Below are 16,848 nucleotides of genomic sequence, written 5' to 3' on the forward strand. Positions count from 1 at the left end.
CGGGCCAATGACAGAACAGCACTAGCTGCCTACAGGCCAATGACAGAACAGCGCTGCCCACGGGCCAATGACAGAACAGCGCTGCCTACAGGCCAATGACAGAACAGCGCTGCCTACAGGCCAATGACATAACAGCGCTGCCCACGGGCCAATGACAGAACAGCGCTGCTCACAGGCCAATGACAAACCTTTCGGTTCCCATTCTTCTGCCAAAGACAAAGACTATGGCTTATTTGCTTTAGTCCACTTGGGTGCAGCCAAAATCTATTAATTAACTTCTAAATAATTGCTGTTGCTTGTTTTGACCACAACTAATTCTAACTAATGTATGATGAATTGAACATGGTGGGCCCTATTGTAAACAAGTGTAATGCTTTATGGTGTCGTCCACAGTTAACAGCTAGTTTTGTTGTGAGTTGTGCTTGAAATGTACTGTAATTCTCCAATCTGTTAATAAATTCATCAATCAATCAATTCCAATCAATGGGCAAAAACATTTAAGACAGGCCAAGTAATGAGGGAGCTGGTGAAAGGAACACAATCACCAGAGAATTAAAGGTCATTCTGATTATGATACGATGACTGGAGTTTTCATCCATAACAACTTAGTGTTTGATGTTTTTGATAGTGTGTTATATGATGACCACTAATCATTTACTAAACTGTTTTCACATTACGGCAGTGGTGGAAAGTAAGTAAGTAGTAAGTACAATTTTGAGGTATTTATACTTTTCTTGAGTATTTCTCATTTCCAGTGCTTTTAGTTGCTTTTTAGGCCCTACTAGGAAAATAGTGCTTTTTACTCCACTACAATTATGTGAAAACTTTAGTTACTAGTTACTTTGTAGTTTTCTATTATTATTACAAAACATGCATTAACCACTTCAGCTCTATATACATTTCGGCCATTCGAAAATAGACCATCTACAAGCTTGCAATCGGCCATTTTCAAATGATACATTTAGAAAGTTGTGAAATGGGACAGTCTGCATAATGATGACTCTGAGTTCAGACTCAGAGTACATTTTCTTTTGGTACTTTAAGTACCACTAGTACTTTTATACTTTTACTGAAGTAAATTTTGAATACCAGACTTTTACTTGTGTAACAGAGTGTTTCTACATTGCAGTATTGATATTTTTACTCAAATAAAACATTTGAGCTAGGCAACACTTCAGGCACCCGTGGTGGGCGGCTGGGGGGAGTTCAGAGAAAACAGAAAACAGAAAGGAAACAAAAGAGGACGTTGAACCCAACCCACGTGAACCGAGGAACAGGAACAGCCAACCCCCGCTGGTCAACCAACCAACCAATGACACCGCTTCAGTGGTCACATGGCCACCTTCAATGTGCAGTTTGAGTTGTGTGTCTTCTTGTATAACACCATACAGTGAGATGTGCAAGTTGTAGAAGGCAGTAAAGCAAAGGTAAATAAACATCATGTTTGGATGGTTGATTCTCATTTGGCTGGCAATCTGCCTGCTCCTCTTTCTCGTCCGGACTCACAGGGCTAAAGACTTTCCTCCTGGGCCCATGGCCCTGCCTTTCTTTGGGAACTTGCTTCACCTTAATTTGGAGAATCCCATTGCAGATCTGGGCAAGGTAAAAAGATGACAGTGAACGTTATGAAAATAGTTTGAAATACAATTCATTTCAGGGAATGTAATATATCCAGACCTAATCAAATATAGCATTCTTATATCGTTTGGCTTATCTAGCTTATATCACTTGGCTGGTTAACTAAACTAACTGAGAAGTCTCTGTTGTTCGTCACTAGCTCAGTGTCCGCTATGGCAAGGTGTTCAGCCTGTTCTTTGGTGGCCGGCCAGCGGTCATTCTGAACGGAACCAAGGCCATGAGAGAAGCCCTGGTTACCAAGGCAGCAGACTTTGCCGGGCGTCCAAACGAAGTGCTGCTCAGCCACCTCACACAGGGCAAAGGTTCATGGTCCATTGTTCCATCCACCAATGTTGTTGCCTAATATCCTAATGTTCATCTACTACTAGCACTACAGCTACTAATAATACAGAATTGTCTATCATTATTATGCACAGTAAACATCTAATGTGAATTAAACTTTTACACGGAGGATTTGACTTGTGTAGGAGTGATCATGGCAGACTACGGCCCTGGCTGGAGGGAGCACCGGCGCTTTGCTCTGACGACCCTGAGAAACTTTGGCTTGGGGAAACAGTCCATGGAGCAGAGGATTCTGGGAGAAACACAACATGTCACTGCTATGCTGGAGACTAACATGGGTCAGACTCAGCATCAATCTATCCAGTGGCCTATAGTTGTTAAATGGCCACATAATCGGTTCTCACTAATGTTCATGATAAAATGCCACCATTTGTTTCTACTCGGTCTGTGTCTCATAGGAGGGCTGTGGGCAGTTCAGAAACCCGTCCACCAGTGACACCATGAATGGGGAATCCAAGCTAATAGAAACTGCAGGCTTTGAAAGGTTGCAATGCGATAGTGGAACCCATCGTTCTCACGATAATAAAATCTAAATATTTCTGTTAAGAAACGATGATGTCACTGGTGGACGGGTTTCTGAACTGCCCACAGCCTCCCTATGAGACACATGTATTTTATCATGAACATTAGTGAGGACCAATTATATAAAGACAGTTTGAACGTTCAGTAAAAATCACACTTGTGTGAAGTGAGGGGCACCTGTTAATGTTTGCTTAAAGTGCTCTAAACAAACATTAAAAGTCCATAGACTTGGCTAGCATTGGCTATGCTCTATATGTCTGCTCCCCGTCTTTAAATACCGGTAAACCTAACAGACAACGTTCCGCCCCTTCAGGCTTTCTAAAGAACTTGAGAAAGCCTGGAGGGACACCTCCATATATTGTCAAGCCTCGTGACATCACATCTCCATATGGTCACGCCTCATGACCTCACATCTCCATATATCACGTAGACTAGAGACTCTTGGCCCTTGGACCATAACTACTATCACGCCTCGTGACACGTCATGCCACCATATATGGCCATCTCCACATCACGACACTGACCTCATCTAACCCTGGATAACCATACATGGAGAAGACTGGATCATCACCTAGATCTGCGAGCCGGCCATCAACTCTACATTTGACCTCAAACCCTTAGACTGTTCCGACATGTCAGAACAGGTCCACCCCCACCTGTCCTTCCTGTTCTGACATTCCACATGTTGATCTGACCACATCAAACCCTGTGCACTCAAGACACGCTCCATATATGGCCAGTACAAAATGTATTCCATATGTTGATCTGACCCCCAATGCCAAAGCGCCAGCGCTCACACGGCAGTCTGCCATCTGCTGTCACCCAGGCGGATGCGTGCACTTCTCGCCCTCAGGGCGTCTTACTGGTTAGGTTGAAATAAAGACGGGGAGTAGACATATATCGTGTGCGGACATTCCATTTTTCTTCATTTGATCAATGTTTGGGTTCACCACCTTTTTAGAAAACTGTGGGGATGTGCATATCTTGTTCCTTTTCCCCTTTGTTACTAAACAAAACAATAGATGTAATTCTGAAGGCTAGCGCCCCTCAAGAATCGCTGATCTAAAAGCTTGTAGATTGGCTATTTTCATCTGAATACTAAACACTATATGGTTTAAGTGCTTCTCTTTCTGTGCACAGGGCAGTCAATAGACCCACAATCGTTGTTCCACAATGCTTCTTGTGACATCATCTGCTCCATTATGTTCGGGGCACGTTACGAGTACGACCACGAGTTCTTCCAGGCCATGATAAAGATGATGTCTGACAACTCCAAGATTGCCAACGGCCCCTGGGGGATGGTGGGTGTTACATTTATGATTCAAAACGGCCCCTGGGGGATGGTGGGTGTTACATTTATGATTCAAAACGGCCCCTGGGGGATGGTGGGTTTTACATTTATGATTCAAAACGGCCCCTGGGGGATGGTGGGTGTTACATTTATGATTCAAAACGGCCCCTGGGGGATGGTGGGTGTTACATTTATGATTCATAAAGGCCCCTGGGGGATGGTGGGCGTTATTACACATACTATTTATGGTCAATAATTGATTAGAGCGCCCCTCACTTCACACAGGTGTGATTGTTTTGACTTAGCAGTCTGTCAGGTATTCTTTATTTCTTTATACAGAGCTTTAAATACTGGATTTTAAAACTCAAATGAATACATAACATATTATATATTTTAAACACCTATAGGGGTAAATCTAATTATAACTAAAAAGTCAATTTCTTCTTCTTATCTTCTTCTCATTATTATTATGATCATTTCCATAGATCTATGACACGATGCCCTTGTTGAGGGCCCTGCCACTGCCCTTCCAGAACCCGCTGAAAGCCTACACCTCCATCAAACATCACGTCAGAGACATCATAGAGGAGCACAGAGCCACACGGATGCCCAACCAGCCACGGGACGTCATAGACAGTTACCTCGACCAGATGGAGAAGAGGGTAAGGCTCTGTGCGTTTGTGTGTCCTTTCATTTACTTTGTTACTTTCCACCACCTCAGTGCTTTCTCCACTCTCATCATTTGCCACGATTGAATGTTTCCTGTCCTGTGTGCCACTATATCAGTGGTGGAATGTAATAGAGTACATTTACTTAAGTACTGTACTTCCAATTTTGAGGTATTTGTACCTTCTAAGTAATATTGTACTTTTACTCCACTACATTAAACTTTAGTTACTAGTTCCTTTGTAGATCTTTATTATTACTAAACATATATTACCCACTATACCTTACTAGTACTTAAGGTACTTAATAGTACTTCTACATTGTAGTATTGATACTTTTAATTAACCAAAGAACAATAAACACAGGTGATTTTCACACACAATTGTAATTGGAACGTTGCTGATGTCTGAGGTGGGTGGGTCCTTCATGATGCTCAGTGACATCATAAAAAGTATATAGTTTCCCTGCTCACATGCCTGGTTTTTTCTACAGGCAGGTGTCTGGGTGAATTTCACTCGAGTTTACGGTTTTGTGATAGAGAAGAATCCCATACACCCACAATGGGCTACATTATTATTATTTCTTCTCCACTGAACCATTCTGAAACCATGTCCCAGTAATGGGTGGACCTAAGGAGAAGTTTCCAGATCAATTGTTTTCTTTTAGGAATATTCTTTAAAATAATACCTACATTTTTCCACAGATTTTTCCCCACTATGATAGGGCCCTCTATTTTTTTGTGTTTTTGTGAAAAGTCATGATGAAATAAATCTAGTACTTTTCTACCACTACTAGGTGTCCGACGGGGGCAGTGTGTTTGATGAAGATCAGATGGTGGTCATGTTGCTGGACCTGTTGTTTGCTGGGACAGATACCACTTCCAACACCCTCCGCTTCTCTGTACTATACCTCATGACACACACTGAAGTCCAAGGTGAGTCCCAGTCTCTCCGTCTACCCTTAGGTCTACTTTGGAAAAAGGAAACCATGTGTAGTGGAGTACGGTGGGTGGTTTGGATGGTTTCACCAGTATGGAGTGTCGATCAGAACACGGACACATGACTTGAAATCACAGCGTGCTTTACTGGTAACACAGGGTACATGGGCATAACATTGGATGCGTGTGGTCTAAACACAGAAGATAATAATATCAACATCAATCACAGTACAAAATACAAGACAGGAATATCATTCAATATGGATATACAATCATCATAAACAAATCACAGTTTGTATTAAAGAACTACCAACTGACATTAAATGCATTGGCTAATGGAGGCTAGGAATTAACATGGCTCACAAACATTCCTCCTGATACAACTAAAGTATAAATTCACCTGTCTGTAAACATCTAACTCAAAGCATAAAGGAGACTTACATATGTGCATCTACGCACACACATTGGAAGGACTGTAGAATTATTGGACAGTAGAAAGGAAGAAAAGTCCTGGTGGAGAGTCTCTGTGTGGAATGACTGTCTGTGTCAGTGGCTGGAGTGTGAGTGAGGAGACTGCTCTAATCAAGATACAGGTGTGGGGGATTTAGCAGGTGTATGGAATTCCCCTAATCAGGCCTAGGCTGGGGTTGCCATGGGGAGCATGACTTTACAAATGGGAGTCCGTGGGCTAATATTGTCAATTTGGGGGTCCTTGACAGGAACAAGTTTGGGAACCCCTGCTGTACAGCACATGAACACAGTTGTAACCATGTTGTCCTGCAGAGCGTTGTTATCAGGAGATAGAGCTGGCATTGGAGGACAAGGACCACGTCACTTTTGACGACAGACACAAGATGCCCTACATGCAGGTACAGATCATATATTATATGTACGAACGATGATTGCTCAAATTCAATTTGACAATCACTGTTGGCTCATAGTGTACCAGAGGGAAATTATATTACTATAAAAAGGATAGTATTATAAAATATTGCCTATTACCAAATAACAAGCATTCTAATTTAGCCTATACCAAGATGTTTTTGACATTATTGTATTTCGGAATTTCCAATTCCAATAGCTCATCTTGATGAGTTGCGCATTTGGTCTGAAAGGATAACACAAAAAATGTCCTGTTTCCATTTGGGTTATCTATTGCAGGTTCCTCATTCTGTGAACATAATGCATTCTTTGATTCTGTAATTATTTGATGATTTTCCTTCTAGGCAGTGATCCAGGAGGCCCAGCGTTTCTCCAGCACTCTGCCCCTCAGTGTCTACCACTCCACCACTAAGGACACAACACTCATGGGATACAACATACCCAAGGTATACAGCCAGTGGTTTACATTATTTTACATTATATAAGTAAAAGTATCAATAGAATACTGCATTATAGAATAGCACCGTTACAAGTCAATGTCCGGAATTCAAAATGGACTTGCGTAAAAGTACCAAAAGTATAGGTACTCATTATGCAGAATGTCCCATTTCAAGTTTTCAAATGTAGGCTATAAATATATTTTGAAAACAGCAGATCTAAGTACAAATACCTCAAACATTTTACTTAAGTACAGTACTTGAGTAAATGTACTTGGTTGAGTAAATGTACTTCATGGTTATACTTTCCACTACTGCAATACTGCACGGCACAATACGTACTGGAACTGCTCACACTAAAGAAGCTTGTCTGTCACCCCTGATACATGTACCTCTCTCTCTCTCTCTCTCTCTCTCTCTCTCTCTCTCTCTCTCTCTCTCTCTCTCTCTCTCTCTCTCTCCTCCCAGGGAACCTTGGTCATCCCTAACCTGTCGTCAGTGCTATACGAGGAGGGAGAGTGGAAATTCCCATACGAATTCAACCCTGAAAACTTTCTCAATGACCAGGGAGAGCTGGTGAAACTCGAAGCGTTCATGCCATTCTCTGTCGGTAAGAATTCACATTTCCAGGCTTTTTTTCTTTGGGGAGATCATGGGCTGTATTTTGTGTGTCTTAAGTACCAGGTCTTTTGGCTATTCTGAGTGGCCAAAGAGCATTGATCACGCCTCCAGGTCTTTAGTTTACTCAAGTTAGGGAATAAGACCTGGTACTTAAGACACGCAAAATACAGCCCTATATAGTGTCATGATCTGGTGGTGTGGTATTTAATACAAATGAACAGAGAAAACGTCACAAACATACACCATGTGACACAAACAATGACCCGACAATGTACAACACTAGATTTCTACAATCATTGTTCTTGATCGTTGTTGCCTCCCATCCTGCTCCAGGTCCCCGCATGTGTCTGGGAGAGGCCTTGGCTCGCATGGAGCTCTTCCTGATCTTGGTGACCCTCCTGAGGAAGTTTCAGTTCGTCTGGCCGGAGGACGCCGGAACGCCAGACTTCACTCCTATCTTTGGCCTCACGCAGGCCCCTAAACCCTACCGCGTGATCGTCCGTCCCAGAGAGAGCCGGGAGGTCTAGGAAGCTTCTATGAGACAGCGACAGAGTAGGAAGAAAATTGGTCCTTTAAGTAAAAGTAAAGTGTCAATACTGCACTATAGAAATACTCTGTTACAAGTAAAAGTCCAGAATTTATTTGAGTAAAGCACAAACGTATTGGCTTCAATCCATCTGAACTGAGTGGTACTGTACTGTACTGTACTGTACTGTACTGTACTGTACTGTACTGTACTGTACTGTACTGTACTGTACTGTACTGTACTGTGTGATTGTGATTGTATTGTATTTTGTTCCACTTTTTGCATTGGAAATGTAAACGTATGTTTTCTCATGCCAATAAAGCCCTTTGAATTGAATTGTGTATGTGTGTGTGTGTGTGTGTGTGTGTGTGTGTGTGTGTGTGTGTGTGTGTGTGTGTGTGTGTGTGTGTGTGTGTGTGTGCGTGTGTGTGTGTGTGTCTCCAATAAAATATTATTGGAAAACTATATGCACAGTTAAGGGATATTTTTGAGGGGCGCTAGCCCCTCCTATACACAGCTTTTGTCCCCACAAAATGTCCGCAACTCAAACATTAAATGCCATTGACAACGAAGGGAAAATGTATGTCATCTTGTGTCGACAATGAAAGGAGAAATTAGGTCAAATGTCCGCCAAATATGACATAAATTTGTGGCAACAGGCATTCTGATTGTCCATGCAGTATGAGATGGTTCATGATGATGTACAATGATAAGAGCGCCCCTCACTTCTTCACACGGGTGTGATTTATTTATAGCCTATCACTGATAGCAGCTTACATACAGTGTCCTTGACTGGCTGATAATGCAGTAGGACAAAGGTAAAGGTGTGGTGAGGAAAACCTTTCATCCACTGTACTGTGTATTTATTTACAGTAGCAGAACAGTATTTAATCCCAAAATGAATATGCTGGTCCATGTGATTTGTGCAGGGGTCATCGTCATGTTGGCTTGTGGTGGACATCTTTGTCAACGTAATTGTTTTGCCACGGACATACACAATGAGTGGACAATAATAATACCAAAAACACATAAATAGATAGCCCTGCCCCTGCATAACAGGTCTGTGTTCAAATGGAACCAAACAGACCCGTAAGGGTCCGTTTGGTTCCATTTGAACACGATTGTCCGTGTAGACCGTGTAGAAATGATTGTCCGTGTAGGCCTACAGACATGTTGGTGACCCCTGGATATGTGCTTTTGTGTTTCACAGAAACAGTGCCACTGCAGTTTAATATAACAGGCTAGACTTTATCCCTTTCTTTGAACAAGTCAACCAGAACAAATGTAAAGAGATCTAGGGCCAGCAGCTCAATTCTTATTTATATTGGTTTGGTCTGGTTATAGTAGGTTACCTGTATTGTATCCTCTCACAAAAATAAAGGATTAAAAATGCTCTCATCTCTTCTTCTTTATTGTATTTCAAAAATGTAACCAAAGACCTTGAACAAAATATTTGGTGGGAGGGGATGGCTGTCTAATGTTTAACTGAGAAGATGTACAGGTCATCTACATGCTGTATATTCTATAGAACATTATACATTAAATATTGATCAATCAGATTCAGAATTGGTCACTTGCCTTTACCTTTGTGTGTAGGTTATATGCAGGGAAAGAGTCTCAGAGAGAGAGAGAGAGAGAGAGAGAGAGAGAGAGAGATGGGAAAAATGTCCAAGTCAACAACTTAATTTAATTATATTTAAATTGTATTACATTTTTACAACAATGTTGCAATTACAGTATCTATAATTGTATTAGCTTATTTTTGTTTTATCTCACACTTGCTTTGGCAGTGCAGGCTAAATGTTTCCCATGCCAATAAAGCCCATTTGAATCGAATTACATTTAATTGAGAGAGAGGGTGTCTGTCTACTCCATAGGGTCTACTCCATAGAGTATTAGGTCTACTCTAGTCTAGAGACCATAATATGGAGTCTAGACTGTACTACACACTCCGGTGCAGTAGGTGGCGATATTATTCCAAATTCAGAAAACAAGTTCCTCACATACAGTCAGGCAGCGGGGCGCATGCGTAGAGACCAGAGTTTTGCCTCTCTTTCTCTTCTCGTGTAGCATAGAAGTGTGTAAAATAAAACCCACATGTTTTACTGTAATTCGTTTATTTGGCATAACGAAACTTGAGTTCCATAACTCTGTTAGTTTGAGTTAGTATAAGTAAGGGCTGGCGCCTGGCTAGTGTTCATCTCTTGGACTCACAAAATGGCAACAGAATCTAAAAGATTAAAGGTTAGAGTTTATTCTGTTTTACCCCCATGTAAGAAAGACCCAAATCTTTGACTTTACGTGTGCATGTTTTGAAGTGAACGTGTTATTGTTATTATAGTTATAGCTGTCTAGCTAAGCTGGCCATGGTTTCTTGCTGTCTGAGTAGGAGACAATTCCTCTACACACAAATAACCCTGTGTGTGTGTGTGTGTGTGTGTGTGCGTGTGCGTGTTTGTGTGTGTGTTCTGACTGTAGGTAGATGACAGTTCAGGGTTGGAGCCACTACAGAACTTCCTAATTTGGTGTGACAGAGTCGGTCTGACACTCAGCAGTAAGGTACCGGTACATGTTTCAGTAGCATGTAATGTCACTTTTTTTCTGTCAACCTTTAGTCAGTCGATCAGTCTACATCTGTAAACTGCCAGGCTGTGTGCTCTTATTGTATACAGAGCTGTCTGCCAGGTGACACATTAAAGATGCCTGGAGTGCCGTGATCTATTATTTTTTTGAGACAGGAACTACCATTTGATTAGCCTCTCAAATGCAAGACAGAGAATATTTTGTTGTCGTTGGATACGATTTTGTCCACAATTCCATGCTTTATTGATGTTGGTACCATAGACAACAGGCAAACGTTGATCCGAATAACAATTATTCTACATTTTCTTCTTGTAAATTAAATAATGCAGATTTAACACTAATTTAACTCTTGAGAGTGTAAAATGAAACCAAATGGACCCCATTTCACTCTCAATAGTTAAAGCTCTATAAGGGTTAATTTGGTTACAAATACAAACTCCATCATTTAGCTGGGGACCACCTGGAGCCCCCTCAAGGAGGTTGAGAATGAGTTGAGAACCAGTGTTCTGTTTTAAAGGTTACTGTCATCATCTCTCGTCTCACGCCTCAGGTGTACGTGAGTAAACAAGGAACCGTGGCAGAGTATGGCATGCTGGCCAAGGCGGACATAGAAGAGGGGGAGGTTCTGTTCACCATCCCCAGGTCTGCTCTCCTCCACCACGGAACCAGCAAGGTCTCTGCTCTACTTGATCAAGGTAATGAGCCAAGAGGAGTGTGTGTGTGCGTGCTTTACTACTGAACGTTTCTGCACTGCAAGGACAATAGATACTGCCAATTGTTGATTTTCTTGTAAATTGTCATTGTCCTATGCTTCATGTTTTTGCACCAAATCCCATCCTGTAAGTCCTACTGGTGTAGGGATGGAGCTCGAAACACGAGCCTATTACAAACTCGATAACAGTCATTTATGGAGACCCGGGTATTAATACGTTTTTGGGTTTGGTCAAGCCTGTTATCAAGCATAGCGGCCCATGATGTCTAAACAAGCAAGACAAAAGGCGATCAAGAAATAAATCTAATCTAATTGAATCGAATCTAAAAATGTATTGATAGTTTGATACCTGCCAATCTTAATTTATTTTTAGATCGTGGTCAGCCACAAACTCTGTCACAAGTAACTGGACAATAAAAAAGATACAGATTCTGTTCAGAATTTGTCGTCTCACGTCGTTCCACAAAATAATAGAAAAAGCTCAGTAGTGAACTAGTGATCAATAAGGCGCTCATTATCAATAAAAATGAACAAGCTCCATCCCTAGTTCTGAGTTCTCTGCTCCTGCTGTGTTTGTCCTGTTCTGTGTCCCAGAAAAGGCCCGTCTAGAGAACTCCTCAGGCTGGGTTCCCCTGCTGCTGGCCCTGCTGTACGAGTACCGCTCCCCACAGTCCCACTGGGCTCCCTACCTCTCCCTCTGGACTGACTTCAGCACCGTGGACCAGCCTATGTTCTGGTGAGCGTCCCAAGAACCCCCCCAATTGAAGCTTGCATCCATTTGTAAATATTGAAATTACACAACTGAATACAATTCAACAGAATGTGTTACAAAAAAATGATTACAAATAACCTTTAAAGCATTAAGGTCATATGTTGACCCAAAAAAAAAGGTTACTTTGCTGCTATCCTACCCTCAACATTCTTTTGATTTGTAACACCTCACACCTTTTCCTGCTCAGGCCCAAAGAGGAGAGGGACAGGCTGTTGAGGGGTACGGGTGTTCCAGAGGCTGTGGACAAAGACCTGGCCAACATCCAGAAGGAATACACAGACGTGGTCCTACCCTTCATCCAGAGACACCCTGACCTGTGGAACCCCCACACGCACACCCTGGAGCTCTACACGCGGCTGGTGGCCTTTGTGATGGCCTACAGGTGAGAGAAGACATGGGACATGGAGCATGCATTTAAACACGCACGCACACTTTTACTCATTCTCCCTGACCTTGTCCCTTCTCTGCAGCTTCCAAGAGCCCCAGGAAGAGGAGGATGATGATGAAGAGGAGGAGGAGGAAGAGGAGAGGGCCCCCAACCCACCGATGATGGTCCCCATGGCTGACATGCTCAACCACGTGACCAACCACAACGCCAACCTAGAGTACACAGCAGTGAGTAGCATCAGACTGCTTTACTCTTAGGGCCCTATCCTTCTCCCTTATATCCCTGCTTTACTCTTAGGGCCCTGTCCTTCTCCCTTATAGCCCTACATTTATTTGCCCATTTTTTACTAGACAATCTACATCGACACGTTGTGAGCTTGTAGATCGGCTAGTTGAACTATTTTAAAAGTTTTTTCAAAATAGTAAAAAATGGCAAATAAGTTTAGGGATAAGGGGCAGCAAGATATAGCCCTTTAGTGCCCACAATTTACACAGGGAAGTGGGAACATAATAATGCATTATTTAAATTACACCATCTGTATTTGATGGATCATCATTGTTTACTCTGAAATTAAATCACCATTTAAAAGTGAACAATGAAACGATGGGATCAAAATAATTCAGACATGTTTAATGTCCATAACAGTGTTAGATCCACATGTTTAATACACTAGGTTTGTTTTTTAACATCGCTTGATGCTACATGTCTAAACAGTTTGTGCTAATGTTACGAAAATAGCTGAACACTTTCAATTAACACTCATTTTATTGTGTAGTATATCTATCTTCCCCGTTGTGTTTGTCTAACTCGCAGTATTTTGATTATTCCCTTCTCACTGTGCCTCGTTCATTTTCTGTCTTGTTCAGGACAGGTTGAAGATGGTGTGTGTGCGTCCCATCCGTAAAGGGGAGGAGGTATTCAACACCTTTGGACAGATGGCCAACTGGCAGCTACTTCACATGTACGGCTTCACTGAGCCCTATCCCACCAACACCAACGACACAGCGGACATCCCCACAGCCCGCCTCTACGAAGTTGTCACTCAAGGTGATGCACCAGCACCACATTATCACCTGTCTAGCAAATGTACACACGCACGCACTTGACACCAGTGTGGTGAGTCAGTACTCACTTTATATTGCTTAAGGGTGGACCAGGTCTCTCCACTCCATCCTCCCATTCTGTCTTGTGCCTTTCGTACCACCCCTCAACCCCTCTTCTGTATGTTCCCAGGCGTTCAGTCTGACCGGGACCAGCAGCTGCTGGAAGAGAAGTGGAAGACGCTGTGTGAGATGATGGGAGAGACCAGGGCCTTCATATTCAGCAGACAGGAGGGCTGTCTCACGGAGACCGAGCTTCATACCACGCTTAGGGTAACAACTAGAACAGTGACTGTGTGCATTCCATAACTTATATAAACTAAACCACACAAATCTGCCACAGGAAAAAAAAGAAATGCCCTGGGCAAATCTGTCTGGCACTCAATTACATTTCTGGCCATGCCAGGCTATAACTTATACTGCACACTGATCACGTTATGCATTATATTTTACTGGAATGTAAAGATTGGCACTTAGAGGCCCAAGTATAATTGCACTACAGCTCCCTACGTCCTCTCTCCAATCTCAGGTGCTATGCATGTCGAAGGAGGAGTTCTGTGATTTCAGAGAGAATGAGGGATGGGAGGAGGAAGAGGACGATGACGACGAGGATAAGATCTCCCAGGCTTTCTCCAGCGATGGTCTCCCCAGCCTAAAGGCTCCATGGCGGAGGCTGATCCACGAAGCGGCCCGCCTCACTCTGGAGTCTTACGGAGAGGGGAAGCGAGAGGCGGTAGATGGTGACCAAGCACTGATTGAGGACAAGGCCTCGCTCGCACAACTCAACAGCCGGCAGCAGAGGGCGCTGCAGGTGCGCTACGGCCAGAAGAGCATCCTGTACAAACTGATGGAGCTCACCAGCATCTGAATCCAGGCACACAGACAGCAGAGAAGACCACAGACATCTTTTTGCCTGCTCATGGACTAAACATCCATCTCTTACAGCATCAGTCATCTATTTGAGGGGCCTATATACAGCTTTGTCATAACTCATCACATTGGCCACTGACAATGAAAGGAGAATTTACGTCATATGTCTGAGCAAATCGGGTTTAAGTGCCAACACAAACATTAAATGCCATTGACAATGAAAGGAGAATTTACATGGTGTGTCTGAGCAAATCGACTTACATCATGTTCGATAAGAGCGCCCCTCACTTCACACAGGTGTGATTTTCAGCATTCCTATTCTGGTGTGAACGTTCAGCGAATAGCATTATTTGCAAAATATGTTTAGGGCACTGTGTCTATGGGTTAGAATTTAATCAAATTCTTCACTTTGGTGTATCGACTAAATAAAGCTGCCCCATGTGTTTCTATGTGGCACAGAATACAATCTCTAGACTAGCTTACTTCAAAAAATAAATACAGCAACTATGGGTACACTTGAGCTGCTGAATCAGACCATTGAAATTGATGCGACCTTAAACATTTCAAACTACAAATATATTTTACAGGTTCCTTCTAAGGGTGGAAATTCATTTAAGATGAATTGTCAGTTTTTTATCTTTTTACACAAGCTTCAAGTAATTTGTAATTGTCCCTAATAAACAAGAAAAGACGGATGCAGTTCAATTGTTTAATGTGTTATGTATGTATGCATACTGCAGTTAAGTAGCAAGAACTAAAGGCAACTACAAAGGACTACAAAATACAACACACGGACCAATACATTTACAAAACATTCAAAATCCTTACAAAAAGGGCTGTATTGGTCCTCCTTTTTTGTTGTTCTGCAATTTGGATCTTTGTACAAACTTTGAACATACAACTTCACCATCTTCAACTTTTTCCACATATTGTACAAGTGCCAGGGAGAGAGGCCTTCTGAGCCAGTTTCAAACAGGCGCACCCACCCACCGTCGACAACTGTCTCCGACAACTGCGCGCGCACACCCCCCCATACACACAAGGAGTGGATCATTCCCCCAGCTTTCTTCCCACTTGGAGAGAAGGGGGGAAAAAAAACAAAAAAGCAGGCAGATTTATTCTTAAATCCTACACCATTTAGCTTCTGAATGCCCCCCCAAAAATAAGGTCTGAGGAAAAAAAATAGATCTTGTGAGGGAGGGAGGCAAACGAGGGACTTTGGTAGTGAGTGAAAATATGTTTACATGTAAATCTGTCTTTACATGTCATGTTACATTTTTATGGAACACGTTCGTTCTTTCCACTTATCTAGTCTAGCTCTCCCCTCCCTTTTTTCCCAATATTTACAGCAAAGCATCAAAAATTATATTAAACAGCAAGTCCAAAACCCTCTCTTCGTCTCTGTATTCAGCCCCAAGTGGGGGAAAAAACAAAACAAAAATCAAACTTAGATCCATGAGCAGTAGTCCTTGTGTCCACATTTAGAATGAGCGCCATTGCCAGTTTGTCCAGTGCCAGCAGTACGAGGGTAGGGTAGGGTCGGGGGGAGGGGAGCCATGTGTGGGGTGGGTCAGCCCCTGCGTCTCTCCCATGTAGGCCACACGCTATCCGCTAGCTGCCCGGTGCCCAGACTAGCTGGCACCAGTACCTTCCATCACCTGCTGGGCCTGCTTCTGTCCCATGCAGCACTGGGCTACAGACTGGAACAGCCTGGGAGAGAGAGGGGAGGCACAGAACATGCATACGTTCTATTAAAACAAGAAGATCAATGAGAGTGCATGAGTTAAAAACATTCGTTCTGCAATAATATATATATTCAAAGATTTGCGCCACATTTTCACGACTTTTCAGAAATAGCAGATCTACAAGCTCGTATAGATGTGCTATTTTTCAATAGCTTAAGTATAACATAATGCTTAAGACACCAAAAGGGGTTCCCGCCCAGGAACAGGGAGGTGAGTGGTGAAGTATGAATGAAAGAACTGGAGGGAAAGTCGCAAAAGTTGTGCAGAACCTACTTTTCAATCTCGGGGGCACAGTGCACAAAATCATGGCTCCAGAACTTGAAGGCAGGATTCTTGATCAACTCGATGAAGGTGATGAGGAGTCCCCATGGGTGTGGCCTGTTCACTATCAGCCTCTCCAACAGAACCCTGGAGACACAGACACGACATTCAATTCAATGGGCTTCATTGGCATGAGAATACATACCGGTACGTTTACATTGCCAGAGCAAAAGATGGACACAGAATGACCACAATGTCCAGCCCCAGCTGGACATTTAACCCCTAACTGCTCCACCCATGAGTGATCTTCATAACCACCTGAGCAGCCACCAGCTGGTTGAAGACAGGTCTCGCTTTCCTAGGCGCCTGTCACACCTATCAGACAAGCATCTAATCAATGTTTTATGGTTTCATCTGTCTTGTCGTTTGTCGCATCAATGTACCACAATGCTTTGCGTAATCTGGGCGGTGCGTGGGCGGTACGAGGACATGCGGAAACAGATCCACGTGTTCGTGTTGCCTGTTGTTGTCCTTACGCTGTTAGCTGCGGGACAC

General features: G+C 42.9%; 3 protein-coding genes across 9 annotated transcripts in view; 2 read left to right on the forward strand and 1 right to left on the reverse strand.

The window, feature by feature from the left end:
• Nucleotides 1-1,405: 1,405 nt before the first annotated feature.
• LOC308314084 (cytochrome P450 2F3-like) lies at nt 1,406-7,994 on the forward strand. Its single transcript, XM_080761491.1, has 10 exons — nt 1,406-1,602; nt 1,778-1,940; nt 2,106-2,258; nt 3,643-3,803; nt 4,279-4,455; nt 5,255-5,393; nt 6,180-6,265; nt 6,623-6,724; nt 7,184-7,325; nt 7,670-7,994. The coding sequence occupies exons 1-10, from the start codon at nt 1,441-1,443 to the stop codon at nt 7,861-7,863; spliced, it is 1,479 nt and encodes a 492-aa protein (XP_080617617.1). The 5' UTR covers nt 1,406-1,440; the 3' UTR covers nt 7,864-7,994.
• Nucleotides 7,995-9,910: 1,916 nt separating this feature from the next.
• setd6 (SET domain containing 6, protein lysine methyltransferase) lies at nt 9,911-14,976 on the forward strand. 2 transcript variants are annotated; one of them, XM_080761739.1, is made up of 9 exons: nt 9,911-10,106; nt 10,341-10,421; nt 10,996-11,140; nt 11,752-11,893; nt 12,117-12,311; nt 12,400-12,544; nt 13,184-13,364; nt 13,551-13,690; nt 13,947-14,976. In XM_080761739.1, exons 1-9 carry the CDS (start codon nt 10,080-10,082, stop codon nt 14,283-14,285), a joined length of 1,395 nt encoding a protein of 464 aa, XP_080617865.1. In that variant the 5' UTR covers nt 9,911-10,079; the 3' UTR covers nt 14,286-14,976. The 2 variants fall into 2 exon arrangements, with proteins under 2 accessions (XP_080617865.1, XP_080617866.1); XM_080761740.1 differs by lacking the exon at nt 9,911-10,106 and having other exon boundaries at nt 10,341-10,416.
• A 6-nt stretch (nt 14,977-14,982) lies between these two features.
• The window catches only part of cnot1 (CCR4-NOT transcription complex, subunit 1), a 36,331-nt gene continuing 34,465 nt past the window's right edge, over nt 14,983-16,848 (reverse strand). For all 6 annotated transcript variants that reach the window (XM_080761733.1, XM_080761732.1, XM_080761734.1 and 3 more), the window contains exons 47-48: nt 16,306-16,440; nt 14,983-15,997 (exon numbers count right to left, since the gene is read on the reverse strand). In XM_080761733.1, coding sequence (XP_080617859.1) covers nt 15,919-15,997; nt 16,306-16,440 — 214 coding nt within the window. In that variant the 3' untranslated portion in view covers nt 14,983-15,918. The remainder of the gene's footprint in view (nt 15,998-16,305; nt 16,441-16,848) is intronic.

The sequence above is a fragment of the Protomyctophum bolini genome (assembly GCF_963924005.1).
Source record: "Protomyctophum bolini genome assembly, chromosome: 4".
NCBI classification, from domain to species: domain Eukaryota; kingdom Metazoa; phylum Chordata; class Actinopteri; order Myctophiformes; family Myctophidae; genus Protomyctophum; species Protomyctophum bolini.

What these genes read in the sequence shown, in the direction of transcription:
- LOC308314084 (XM_080761491.1), top strand. Translation starts at nt 1,441, where the DNA reads ATGTTTGGATGGTTGATTCTCATTTGGCTGGCAATCTGCCTGCTCCTC. An exon ending in CCACCTCACACAGGGCAAAG is followed by an intron (nt 1,941 to 2,105) that starts GTTCATGGTCCA and finishes TGACTTGTGTAG; the next exon opens with GAGTGATCATGGCAGACTAC. An exon ending in TATGCTGGAGACTAACATGG is followed by an intron (nt 2,259 to 3,642) that starts GTCAGACTCAGC and finishes TTCTGTGCACAG; the next exon opens with GGCAGTCAATAGACCCACAA.
- setd6 (XM_080761739.1), top strand. Translation starts at nt 10,080, where the DNA reads ATGGCAACAGAATCTAAAAGATTAAAG. An exon ending in GTGGACCAGCCTATGTTCTG is followed by an intron (nt 11,894 to 12,116) that starts GTGAGCGTCCCA and finishes TTTCCTGCTCAG; the next exon opens with GCCCAAAGAGGAGAGGGACA. An exon ending in CCAACCTAGAGTACACAGCA is followed by an intron (nt 12,545 to 13,183) that starts GTGAGTAGCATC and finishes TGTCTTGTTCAG; the next exon opens with GACAGGTTGAAGATGGTGTG.